This window comes from Apus apus, chromosome 5 (assembly GCF_020740795.1).
Source record: "Apus apus isolate bApuApu2 chromosome 5, bApuApu2.pri.cur, whole genome shotgun sequence".
Lineage (NCBI taxonomy): Eukaryota > Metazoa > Chordata > Aves > Apodiformes > Apodidae > Apus > Apus apus.
This window is the reverse complement of record NC_067286.1, coordinates 59990184-60003307: the sequence shown is the minus strand read 5'-3', so window position 1 is coordinate 60003307 and position 13124 is coordinate 59990184. Positions and strand designations below refer to the sequence as shown.

Below are 13124 nucleotides of genomic sequence, written 5' to 3'. Positions count from 1 at the left end.
CCTCTCTCTGCAATGTTTAGATGTATCTTTGCTCTTCAGCATGCAGGAAACCCTGCCCCCATCACTGCCAGGCACACTTTGCTTTCTCCAAAGCTTGCCCTGTATCTTCATGCCCCTTTCCATTGCTCAGGAAGCCTATTCCAACCTTAGCCAGAGCTCCCACAAAGCCTTCTGCTTTGGAGCCTTCAAAGCCTCTCTTTCATTTCCCCTGTATGGGTGCCTTTAAATACACAGAGATCTATCTCCCTGAAAAAATATTTGCCTTCTTGCTTAGCCTCATCAGTGTCTTCAGCTAGCCAATGAGCTTGGGCTTCCTGGGGAGATGTGTCTCAGCTTGTAGCTTCTTGCTGCTTAGTCCACAAGAAAGAGATGAAGCAGGGGTGACCCATGTGACAGAGTCCTGCGTATGTAGGATACAGGCCCAAGTCACGTTTCAGTGTTTGGTCCTTTCCTCCTTCTGCCTTGCTCACTCTTTGGTTGAACTTCTTGATGTCCTACCAGCACGTTCTTGTCCCTTCTTACACCCTTCGTTCGATGAGGTTGCAGTTGACGTTGCACCGAGGAGGCAGCTTAGCTGGTAAGAGCAGATCTCCTGGTATAAAGCAGTGCCAGTTTAGTGTCAGAAGCATGGCTGGAGGATTTCCACTGATAATCCTTTTTCACACCATTTGCAGGCAGCTGTTGAGCAAGCTGCTGCCCAGTTCCATACCTTGACTTCTTAGGAGTTGTTTTTAGTCATGCTGTTTAAGACATGTTGTTGCCACAGTGGACTCAGCATGGCAGGTACCCACATTTTCCTTTCCTCATGTTTTGTCCAGAGGTAGCTTTTTTTTTTTGCTTTTCCTGGCACTGGTGACAAGAGGGAGTTTCTAATCGTTCTCCTCTGGGAAACACCACTTGGCTGCAAGCAAAAAGTAGTTTTCTGAGCCAGGAGAAGTGCTCTTTTCCATGTTATTCTTCTCATGAATCTGAGTCTTTAATGAAGTTTTTAATGATTTGCTCTAGACTTCAAAAGAATTATAACCTCTAAAGCCAGGCAACTACAATAGGAAATTAATTAGGGTGAGGAGAGCAATGCAACTATCATTTTAAACTGGGCTCCTGAAAAAGGAGGTAACATTTCTTATTTTAATTTCCCTTTGATTTTCAGCCCTGTTACTTGGCAGTTCCTAAACCAGCAGGGTGTAGCTAAAGCCCCAATGACATTCTGGGACAATAATTGCATTTATTGTTTTTCCTTTGCTTTCTAGTCCAAACCATATGTTTCTGCCTTTTAAGATTAGCCCTAGGCTCTGCTCTATCTCTGTTAAGGGCTTGTCTACTTAGGGAAAGAGCCTGGGATAGCTAACACAGCAGCTCTTCTGTATGGGAGGCAGTTAGTGTGGAGCAGAGAGAGAGAGTGAAGGGGGAGTGCTGGTTGTATTTCAGTTAATGTCAGAGCTCATTTCAGTGCACCACCTCCAGACAGGCACACCATAAGGCTGCCAGCTGTGCAGAGTCAGCAGCTGTATGGAATGGCACTGACAAGCTTTTCTGTCACGTCTCCTTGTGGCCTATCAACCAGGCAAGCCTGTTAATTTCCTATGGATGTAGCTCTCTGCTTTGTATACCCAGTCTGATTTTTGAGCAACGTTTATCTCAATTGAAACTGATTTTCAGGGTATCATTCGTACATGAAATGTGCTTGTCTTTGCAGGTTATGATAAAAAAATGGTCAATCCCGTGTCCTCTACCTCTAAATAGTGCCATAGAGACTTTACAGGTAAAGTGTGTGCTGTTTTGAAGTTCTTCTAATTTTATTAGTAATTGTAATGCTTTTTTTACATTAACACTTTCAGAATTACTTGCAATTTAAATTCTTTCTTTTCTTAATCATCACAGAAACTATGAAAAAGTTTCATGTCTGTGGTTTGGGCTTATTCTTTCATTATGCCATTTTTTTGCATGTGTGTCTTACAGGTTTCAAATTCTACTGGGGACTGTAAAGCAAAGCTCTTTCATCTTTCAAAAGAGGTAATCTCTATTAACAATGCAGAAACTTAAAGGGGGGTGGTGGTTTTTAAAGATTTGGGGTTTAGACTCTATCCAGAGTAAGCTATTCTTCTGTAAAACTAGTTATAGGCTGCTGAAATATTTCCTGTACCTGCTGCCAAGTGTTACTCAGTCTCACTCGTTCTTTATGTGAAGACTGGCTGTCCAAGTTAGCATTTATGAAAACATTTTGCAAATAGGACCAAAGTATAAAGTCTAACAGATGCAGCAGTGGTCAGCCTCACTATGCAGTCAGATCAAGCCAACTGTAAAATGCCCTCAGGTGGCAGTCAGTGCTACTTGACTGGATTCACACTTTCAGTTTCTTGTGAGGTAGAACAGGGTTCCTGACATTGCCTGGACCTAACCTTAGTTTTTTCTTACCAGAAGCTAATTCTTCAGGCCTGATGCAATTGTGTATGTTTCATTGGATGCCAGCTCTGGTGTTTGTTAATTAATGTGGTATTTAAATAATGTCACCACCCATCAAGGCTTGCTGGAAAGGAAGTATCATGTAGAACTACATTGTTTGTGGGGTGAAGAGGAAGAGAAAAAGGGAAGAATAAATCTGGGCTAGGCCTCTAATGTTATGGAATTTAGGAGGGACATGGGTTGGCTGCAGTTGTCTGAAAAAACAAAATCCACCCCCACCCTGCCAAGAAAAAGAAAGGGGGGAAAAAAAAAAAAAAAGCTTGGGCAATGCAAACACAAGACAAATGTTATCTGTAGATCAAAGAAGAAATTTTGCTTTGACCCAAAACATCTACTGTGAGTTTCTGGCCTTTTGTCTGGCCTTTTGTGCTTTGAAGAGTCCTGGGACCCATCTCTGCCTCTTTTTTGATTTTAACTTGATCAATAGAAAGTGGTATATTTTTCACCAGTATGGTCCTGATCATGTCAGCACAAAAGTGTTTGTTGTAGTGCAGCTTATTCCACTTGGCAGTTGAAGTAAGATACACTGGATGATTCATCTCTTCCAAGTGTTTGGAATAATGTATCACTAATTGTGTGGTTGCAACTTTAATTATATAACTATCTTAAAACTTCAGATGCCAAAGCATGTTATATTTTCTGGATGCTGTATCCACATCTTTGTGAAGGAGTAATAAGAAAATAATTAAGTCAGGATGAAGGAATCAGTGACTTGTAGCTATGGATATTAGAATTTAGAAAACTTTTCTAGAAAATTTCATGAATGATACTCTGGTTTGGGGCAAATCCTACTCTTTTTAGGTAAGTACTTCACCTCAACATAGCTAAAAAAGAATCTTTCAGTTTGTTGGCTTATAGACCTCTCCTGATCATGAAGTAGTGACCCTTGACCACCACTTTGAAGAGTCACTAGCTAAAAAGGTCCATTTTTTTTGGTGGCATGATTCCAAGACACCATTCTGTGTTATGGAGATTTATCTCAAAGCATTAGTGTGGAATGATTTCTGCTCACTTCCAAGGCTTGAACGAAATTCTGAATTAATCCAGTTTTTCTCCAACCATCTACAATAACAAACAATCTACAAGATGTTGTTCTTCTGTTTTAGAGTGCTTATGCAATACCAACTATGGCCTTCTCATTTCTCTGCCATACCTCAGTCTTACCCATCTACTGTGAGCTCCAAAGGTAATGTATGAAAACACAGACAATAATAAAATATGTCATATTTTCCCTAAATTAATATTGAATAATATTTATTTTCAAGTCAGTGCCATCAAACAGTGCAAGCTAAGTAGTTTTCATGGTTTTGGGAAGTGTACAGTTTTAGTCTGTACTGGCTTTTCCTCTCTTACAGGAGAGAAAAGTAGCAAATATGATTCATCAACAATGTCAGTACATTGTCCTGGCCTTGGACAATCTGGAGAAAAAAGGTCATTTGTTAAGGTACTTATTAGTGTTTAATTTTTACTGCTGTAACTGAATCTGCATTTGGCCACATCTGATTCAGTGGGTTTTTTGACCCAGATTCTGTTCCTGGCTCTGAATATAATCCTGTATAAATAAAAATTTTTATTTAAAAGATACTCTGGTATGTCTAAATTTCCTACAAGATGGGGACAGTGCTAGTTGTCTGCATGAAAAGTACCGTTTAATTACCAGATTAAAAATACTTTTAAAAGCCCTAAATATTACTGACAACACAGACCTCAGCAAATACTCTGTGGCCATAAATTAAGATGATGCTTTGTTATGAAAGGCAAGCTGCTATGTAGATTGTATTGTGTTTAATAGTCTGCAATACAGATTAAGCAACAATAATTTTCTGGTTTGTTTTTTGTTTGTTTGTTCTAGTCCCTCCAAAAGTAGAATGCAGAATGTAACTGTCACAGGAATTGGTCTGAGCTTCCTAATTTACTTTATGTCTGCTCTGTTTGGGTACCTGACATTTTATGGTAAGTATATTATTCAAATGTACTTTAAAATGAAGGCTAAGAATTTGTTCATTTGTCTGGAGTACTTTGGGTTTGTTTGTACATGGATGAACTTGAATCCTCAGAAGTCTTCTTTCTGTGAGGACTTAAGAATATGCCTAACTCTGCAGTGTTACAGTCTCCTTGACTGCTCAGGGTTTCATGTAGCCAAACTTCCCAGGGTTTTAGAATGCTATGGAGGGGATATTGGTCTCTCAGCTGTAGCCCTTGGTCTGTTGCTGTTCTCTAATGCTATGCGGTTAGATTGCCACTACGTGTTGGACTGTATAATATTTTCACTTAAAAGCTGGGAATGGATTTATGATTATCTGTGCTAAACATTGAGATCTGATAATAGCCTGCTTGTCCAACAATTTAAAAGGTCTGTTCTAAGGTTCTGTCTTCTAGCAACTTTCATCACTTACTAACCCTGTGACGTCTCAGCACATTTGCAGTCTCTGAGTAGCACTGAGGCAGTTGCCTTTTATGAGGGGAACATGCCCCACAGCAAGCTAGCCCTAATGGCAGGTAGGCAGGAAGGTTTGCAGCATGTTTTGCCTGTCTCATACAGCTTGGGTGCAGAGTATTTGTGGCTTCTTTGAGTTTGTTTGTTTGGGTTTTTTTTGTATTTTTACCAATTAATTGGAACCAACACTAGCTGTTTGACTAGAAATTTGCTGGAAGTGGAGAACAGCTTTCACATGCATCATCCAATTTAGGAAAGCTTTATTTTAAAGGATTGCACAGAGTGGCTTCTTTGTGATGCCCTTGTTTATGTGTAATGTAAAGACAAACTAGACTCCAGAAAAAAATTGACAAGGAGCAAGAAAATTAGAAGGTCTGAATTTGAAAAATTATATGGGGGGTCTTGAGACCCGTAACAGTGTGTAAACTACTAATACTGCTTTCTGACTGTCTCTGTGTGGATTGTTGGAAAATGCCCATCTATTTTTGTGTCCTGACTTCAGTGGGGGGCAAAGACAAAAGACTAAGGAAGAATTGAAAAAATCAAGAGAGTAAGCTTTGTGCTGGGCTTTCTAGCTAGTACATGCTTCTGGTCTTCCATAATTTGTGTTGCATGCTGTTCCTGAGCCAAAGATGGTGTCTGTTTGATACACAAACTGGACCAAAAAATGCACGTTTCTTAAAGACCTTGTTGACATGGTGGTTGATGAAGTAAATACACCTTTTCATTTACCAAACAGAAAAGTGGGTGAGGTATGACTCTTGCCCTACCAAATTCTACAGACATTTTTTCATTTACTGTAGAGTTGATGTGGCAATGTGCTTCAGTACCAATTCAATAACTCCACATTTGGACTTTTGAATACTTCTGGCTACCGTTTTTTAGTTGAGTTTAAACATAGATGACTTCGTCTGTCTGGCATTCTTGCATTTCCCAAGTGACACAGAAAGATTTCAGAATGTTTGTCTACATCATGGCCTTTCTTTAAAGGTCCAACATAACCTTGGCAGAAGTAGGTGAGTGTCTGTTTCATACAATGTTTTTATTATCCTGTCATGTAACATCACAATGTGATGCCTTTTCTTAAGAAATGTCACTTGGCTCTCTTGCGTCCTGCTGGAAATTTGTGTGACAGTGTGTTCTGCTTACATGGCACGCATGGTCAGATTGAATCACCTTGACTTGGTGATGCTTTCTGGAGTAGTTACATACAAATACCACCATAGAAGTGCATCACATCTCTGAGGGTTCTTCCGATGACTTCTGAAAACTCACCTTTTTTATGAGACGTTCACATGCTAACCTGTGTTGATGGGAATGAACACAAATTCTTATAAGGGACTGTAAGGCAGGAAGACAAATGTATTCTGATTGGGATTTATTCTCCTTTCAGGGTGTTTCATATTTCTTGATTGTGGGATTGAGATAGCTGCTGATAGCCAGTATTGGAGGTGCTTTGTCAGACACTCATAGTTCTAGATTTTCAGGGAATTTTGCATCTTTTTTCCCTCGATGTAAGTGTATGTCTGACCATAACTGACTGAAAACGTTCCCCTGACACTCAGAATCCTTTGAAATTATATGGGGAGTCTTGAAACCCCTGATAGTGTGTAGACTACTAATACTGCTTTCTGACTTTCTGTGTGGATTGTTGGACAAGTACAATTTTGAGTGCTACTCTGAGAGTCTGAGAGATTCAGCAGGCAGTGTGAGGATAACCATGTCTCCAGACGAGATCTCAACAAGAAAGGAATGAAAAAGAAAAATGGTAGCACTCCTAGAAACCATCCCAGTTCCTGTTACCTTCACTACCATGACTTCTTTGGGACAAGGCCCTGTCTTAACCATGCTGTGTTAGTGTGTTTCACTGGGAATATTTCTGGATTTCTGCAAGTCTGATTTTCTTGACTAGCTCTTAGACTCAAGTGCTTAAAACGCTGGAACCACAAATGGATGTCTGTAAGAGATTTACTTTCCCCCCCCCTTGTAAGCTTTTTCTCCATTTTTTCACTTTTTGGTTGTCTTGTTTAATTAAGTTATTTATTTAAAAAAAGAGAATCTGTTCCTAAAACACCAGTCCGAGAAAATGTAAAACATTTTCTTTTAAATTGAATTAAAAAAAAAAAAAGAGTTCCCTCTTTGAAATGAGACATGCTTCTTCTTTCTGTGGTTCAAATAGTTTATTCTGTTGTTCTCTGTGAAACTGAAACTTCATATGGTGACTGGACTTAGTTGGAAATTTTGGTCCATTCTGAAGTCCAAAAAAGCATAGAGTCAAGGTATGCTGGAAAAAAAAAAAAAAGGGGGTAACAGACCACTTTCAGGGCTCTGACTTAGGCTGTTGAGATTTTCTTGCCTTAAAAGGGCAAAAGTCAAAGGTGAAGGATTCATCACTGATTCATCCCTTTTTGCCCACTTCTGCATTGAATAGTGCAGAAATAATGTCTGTGATGATGTATCCGTGGTGTAGGATACTGTAGTAATTCCACAGTGGAGCTGGTTTTGCAAAGCTAAATCTGCATGTGGTGGACAGCACAGGGGGTTCTTACTGCTGGGGAGCACAGAGCTGTCCTTGGGACATTGGGACATTTGTCATGTGCTTGGACATCATTTGTCATGTGCTTGGACATCATTTGTCATGTGTTTGCCCAGCTCATGTGCCTTGCCAGCACAGTCCTTTGTGACTCTCTGGGTGCTGCAAGAATCCAAACTGACATGTGTCTTTCTGTTACACTTTTCTTCTCATAAGGACAAATCAGTCTCAATTGTCCATAGTTTTGTTCTTCTTTTTTAAAAATAAGAAATATGTTTTAGAAGTGTAACTGATGCTATTCATCCTTCCCACATCATCCAGCAATATATTGCTAACTCTAGCCAGTAAAAGCACATACTCTAGCATAGTTTTGGACTTTTCTTTCTTCCTTTAAATTAGAATTGCAGCTTTTCCTTGAAATAATGAAATTTTACCTTGCTTATTCCATAATGTTTCTGAGGGGAAAAAAAAAAAAAAGAAATGCATTTCAGCCAATTTAGTAAAATTAATTTGCTTCTGGCTTCTTTTCCAACCAAAAGAATCTAGCATTGACTGATTCAGACCCACACAACAAGTTTTACTGTATCCTTGGCTTCATGTCACACCATCTTTCTTTTTAATACCTTCTCTCTCATATTTGTATCTTCTCTTGAGGTGCCTTTGGCTGGGGCAGAGGCTCTAGAGAGACTTGCCTCAAGATTTTTCAGTTTTCTTGGGGTTGTGTGTCCTGCTGTATCAGTAATGCCAAGGTGATGTGTGGCTGCAGCCCCATCCACTCTGCATTAGTCACAAGCAAGTTGATCAGTTAGAATGTAAGCTTAATCTGCATTGCTAATTAGTTTAGTTCTTAAAGGATTAACCAAGCATTTAATTTTTCTTGCTTTCAGACAAAGTGGACTCTGAATTGCTACAGGGTTACAGCAGGTACCTGCCACATGATACTGTCATCATGACTGTTAAAGTAGCCGTCCTGTTTGCTGTGCTTCTGACAGTCCCTCTCATCCATTTCCCAGTGAGTACTCCTGAACCTTTTGAAGCTGGCACAAGCAATGGCATCTCTAATGCTTTGCAGACTGCAATGTTGGAGTCACATCTAATCCTGTGTATCTTATTCACTTGTCAAGTGATTGATCAAAGAGCACATATTTGCATGTGTTCCATGAGAGCTCCAAAACAACAACTAACCACTAAGCTAATTTGTGCTCTTGAGACAGATTTCAGATTAAAACTAGCCTACAGCATTGTTTTTAATTTGGAGAATTCAGAACTTCTGAAGTTTATTTAGTTTGATTTTCCCCCTCTTAAATTGAGTTTTGCTGACTTGATTTTTCCTTTCTATATGCACGCACCCCCACACAAGCACCCTTACACTTGAAAAGTCAATTTAATTGTAAATTAAAAACACACATTGACCTATTTCACAAAAAAACCTACTTTATCAATACCATACTAGAATTGAAAATTTATTCAGTTAGTACCAAAAGAGCTGTGCATGAAAAACTATGTATATAGGAATAACATACAGATTATATATATAAAATCAGTTGGCAACATGCTGATATTTGCTATATTTGCTATGAATGCTCAAAGTGACAAAGCATTATCCCCCAGATCATCTTTTGGTTCCTGCAAAAAAGGAGTAATTCCTAAAGGCTAATGACCATGTGATAAATACTGCTTTAACAGTAAACTCTATGCTACAGAAAGACAGGACATTTAACTGTTAAATTGTTTGTTTTGATTTTTAAAATGTTCTTTCACATCTGAAATGATACAATTCTTAAGTTAATGAAATTAAGATAAGATTAAAATAGATGTATGTGTGTGTATTTACCCATGTAATGTTTCTCTTCGTGTTATGTAGGCAAGGAAAGCTGTATTGATGGTATTTTTCTCTCATCTTCCTGTGTCGTGGATTTGCCATATCCTTGTCACTTTAGCACTCAACACAATTATTGTTTTGTTTGCAATGTACGTGCCAGACATTAAGAATGTATTTGGAGTAGTTGGTAAGTTGTTGTTGTGGTTGGTTTTTGGGTTTTTTCAGATTTAAAAAATTTCATTATTATGATAAGCTAATATGCTTCAGTCTTGCTCTGAGTAAAATCTTATTTTCTGTTTTTTAAAGGTTCGACCACATCAACATGTTTGCTTTTTGTATATCCTGGACTATTTTATCTTAAACTTAGCAGAGAGGACTTTTTATCACCACAGAAACTTGGGGTATGCCTTTTTTTTTTTTTTTGGTGCTAGTTATGTTTAAAGAGGCTCATTTTAGATGCCTCTTAATACACTGCAGAGCACGGAATCCAAGTGGCAGAGTTCTTTTTGTTGCAGTTCACAAAATCTGTGAGCATTTTCTTTCATCCTTCATGATAGCTCTAGTCTTTCTGAAAGTCCCTCACAAGAGATTTTTAACTAGCAGTTGGTCCATATGCCAGACTGTTGATCTGAATATATGCTTTTCCCTATAGTTTTTATATGTTGACTTTTAATCCAACTTCTCAGTTTCACACATTACTCTGATGTTGTTTGGGCAGCTGGAACAAAGCCAAACTGCTTTTAAGTGAACAGTGTTTATGCTTGTTTTCTGTCAGCCTTCTTAAAAATATCTTCTGCTTTTTTCCCCTGTTCCTGTTTTGTTTTGTTTTTCCCCTTCTCTATGCTTTCTCTTGTGGTGTAGTAGGTTCAGTTCTCATTGGAATTTGTGCAGCAGCCTTCTTTTTGTGCTGGAACTTCATTTTAACCACTGCTCAGCTGAGCAGCATCATGACAGCGGCTAAAATGCTGAAAAATAGTCCTGCTGTTCTTAGGATTTGTAGAGCTACTCTTGTACTGACAAAACAGGAAATCTGAAAGAAAATCTACTAGTTCTGTTCTCTGACCGTTTAAAGTCTTGACTGGTTCCAACAGATCTGGTACCTTGTTCTAAATCAGCAAGCTGCTGTCTCTTGACCTGTAGTTTTATTATTATCTGGCTATTCAAAATGTAAAGAATCCATTGTAATTTTAATTATATTTTGAATAAAATACAAATTCAGTTTCTTACAGAATCATAGAACGGTTAAGGTTGGAAGGGACCTTAAAGATCATCAGGTTCCAACCCCCCCTGCCATGAGCAGGGACACCTCCCACCAGACCAGGCTGCACAAGCCTCATCCAACCTGGCCTTGAACACCTCCAGGGAGGGGCTTCCACAACCTCTCTGGGCAACCTTGTATTTGAAGACTGAGTAATTGGAAGCATTAAAAATTATTTTAACAGACACTACCTAAATCTGTTCTTATAGGTTTTTTTCATCATTAGTTATAAGCCTTAGAAATTTAAAACGCTTCCTTTAGTAAAACATTAATTTTTGCTTTTCTTTCTTCACAGGCCTGTGTACTGGTTATTTTTGGCATTTGTGTTGGCCTTCTCAGTTTAGTTCTAATAATTTTCAGTTGGATTGATCAATAACAGCCTATTGTCACTGTCTGAACTGAGCTGCAGAAGGAGAGCAAGAACCAGAGACTTGTCAAAACTACAGGAATAAATGCTGGACATCCTAAAGAAAACACTCACCAAAACCATCTATGGAAGAAATTATGCTCTTTTTCCCTGTGTTTGTGATGTTTCTTCTTTAATCTTGAGTCACTCTCTTCAGTTATTGTACAATTAGTCTTTGCTGTTCTAAAACATTGTTTTTCAATGGTGTAATCATGACAGGTAATAAGGTCTCTTGAAGTTTTCTGCAATGCAAAAATGGCTAGTGCACATTATGAAGAAAAGCAGAACTTCTCTTTTAAAGACAATGAGATGGGCAGATTACATCAGTCATGATGTGCATATCTTGATGGGTACATCTAGGATAACGCACACATTATCCTGAGCCATGAGGGTTGAATAATTCCCAAAATTTCAGCCAGTTCATATTAAGAACTTCCTGATGCCAGATGTTTATCCTAATTAATCCTAACATGGATCCAGAAAGCAACTGCCTTCGCCCAGTTTAATGGGCACATCATGATAATATGTTGTTTTTTTAAATACAGGTTTTATTACCTCAGTGTTACTTGAATCATAACTGAAGCAATCTTTACATTAAAATGCTTTGCTCATCTATCATAATGGCTTTTAGTAGCATTAGGAAGTATTTCTACTTTGAAGTTAATAAACTTTTTAATATTAGTCAGTGTACCTCAGTGTTCCTCCCAGTGAAATACTTGTTTTCTCTCTTACTCCTATTTTTACGAGTGTTTCATATTTGAAATACACTATTTGAAATATACTGTAAAATATGCTATTTTAAGTACTGGTTTGTGTCAGAGAAGGTTTGGGCTTAAAGGTGAAATTGTGCCTCTGCTGAAGACAAAGGAGATTTTACATTTGTGGAACCCCAATTTTACTTTAGATCACTAAACTTCTATGTATCCTTTTTTTTTTCCTAAATGTAAATGCCATTTTCAATCTGTTAAAAATGGTATTGAGTGGCCACTACAGTTTCTCATACTAGTAGAATGAAAGCAATGACTGATACCATGGTAAGGTTTTTAAAACTTTTTTCTATCAGATGGGATCTGATTTCCTTAAAATAGCCTAATCTCTTCAGGGACTTTATGTCCTGGCTAGGAAGGAAGCTAAGAATCCACAGAATGGCTTGTGTAAAATTAAGAGGTGAGACCTCAGCCTCAAATGACAGGATTTAGAGAGGGGCAAAGTTCTTAATTATTTCTGTTTGCAATATTTCTGTAATTTCAGCTTAGCACTTTTACATCTGAGAAGTACAAGAAGACACAAGTGAATCATAGTGAAGTAATACCTCTATGTAATATGAAAGCAGCTACTAAATTGCATTTAAATAAATGTTTCTGTCCAAAAGGTGCACAGTTAGCAAAGTGGTTGCCTATTGCCACAAGGTCCTGCTGAGACAGTTCTGTTGATATCTTGACTTATATTTTATCCATTGAGATAGGGAATATGCCCCCGAGTCTGGCATTTATAACCTCGTAGCAGTGGGTCTGTGCTATCAACCTTTTAATTACGTCATTTAATTATGGATTTGGGAAATGCTGATTGATGTGCCAACATTAACTTAAGCCTAATTGAATGTGTTTGATCCTCACCTGTCTGATAGGGAAGAACAGCAAAAAGCAGAGTTGAAATCACCTGCACTATTCCTGAGCTGGCAAGTTGGGATTTCTCATGCCAGCAGATCACTCAGCTCTCCCAGGATCCGTAAGGCACTTTTCATTTTTGATAGCTGGCCTGAAGGCACCCAGGTGGTGCAGGAATATTCTTCTACCCATGGGTGTAATGTAGGAATGGACACGTGTGGTGGGGCCTGGGAACCAACTCCAAAGTTTTGGTAGGATCCCAAAGAGAAGGGTCCTTGGCAAAGGCTGCAGTTATTGTTATAACAAAGTTTCTATCAGAGGTTTCACGATGCCAGGTGAGCCATCGGATAGTTTGTCAGTACCACAACCAGCATGTCCAGTCTGGGCTAGAAGTTCACAGCTGCTTCTGTAGCAGTGGCTCCTGGTCAATGCATTTAATTCGCAGAAAGCCACACTAACCAAGGGATGAGACAGGTTAATCTGCCTAAGAATTGAACTGAGCTCACTTAGGGGACAATGAGGGGGGTAGTAGGAGTGGGACCACCTTTTTGGGCAGCAGCAGCAGCAGCCATTAAAGAGCACATTTTTCTCAGGGCAC

At 38.7% G+C, this 13124-nt stretch overlaps 1 protein-coding gene across 3 annotated transcripts in view; it reads left to right on the top strand.

Annotated features, from left to right (window-relative positions):
* SLC38A6 (solute carrier family 38 member 6) overlaps nucleotides 1-11600 on the top strand; it is a 40563-nt gene extending 28963 nt beyond the window's left edge. For all 3 annotated transcript variants that reach the window (XM_051622290.1, XM_051622289.1, XM_051622291.1), the window contains exons 9-16: nucleotides 1697-1762; nucleotides 1960-2013; nucleotides 3570-3649; nucleotides 4316-4416; nucleotides 8321-8445; nucleotides 9298-9442; nucleotides 9562-9656; nucleotides 10809-11600. In XM_051622290.1, the coding sequence (XP_051478250.1) occupies nucleotides 1697-1762; nucleotides 1960-2013; nucleotides 3570-3649; nucleotides 4316-4416; nucleotides 8321-8445; nucleotides 9298-9442; nucleotides 9562-9656; nucleotides 10809-10889 (747 nt within the window). In that variant the 3' untranslated portion in view covers nucleotides 10890-11600. The remainder of the gene's footprint in view (nucleotides 1-1696; nucleotides 1763-1959; nucleotides 2014-3569; nucleotides 3650-4315; nucleotides 4417-8320; nucleotides 8446-9297; nucleotides 9443-9561; nucleotides 9657-10808) is intronic.
* Nucleotides 11601-13124: the final 1524 nt, after the last annotated feature.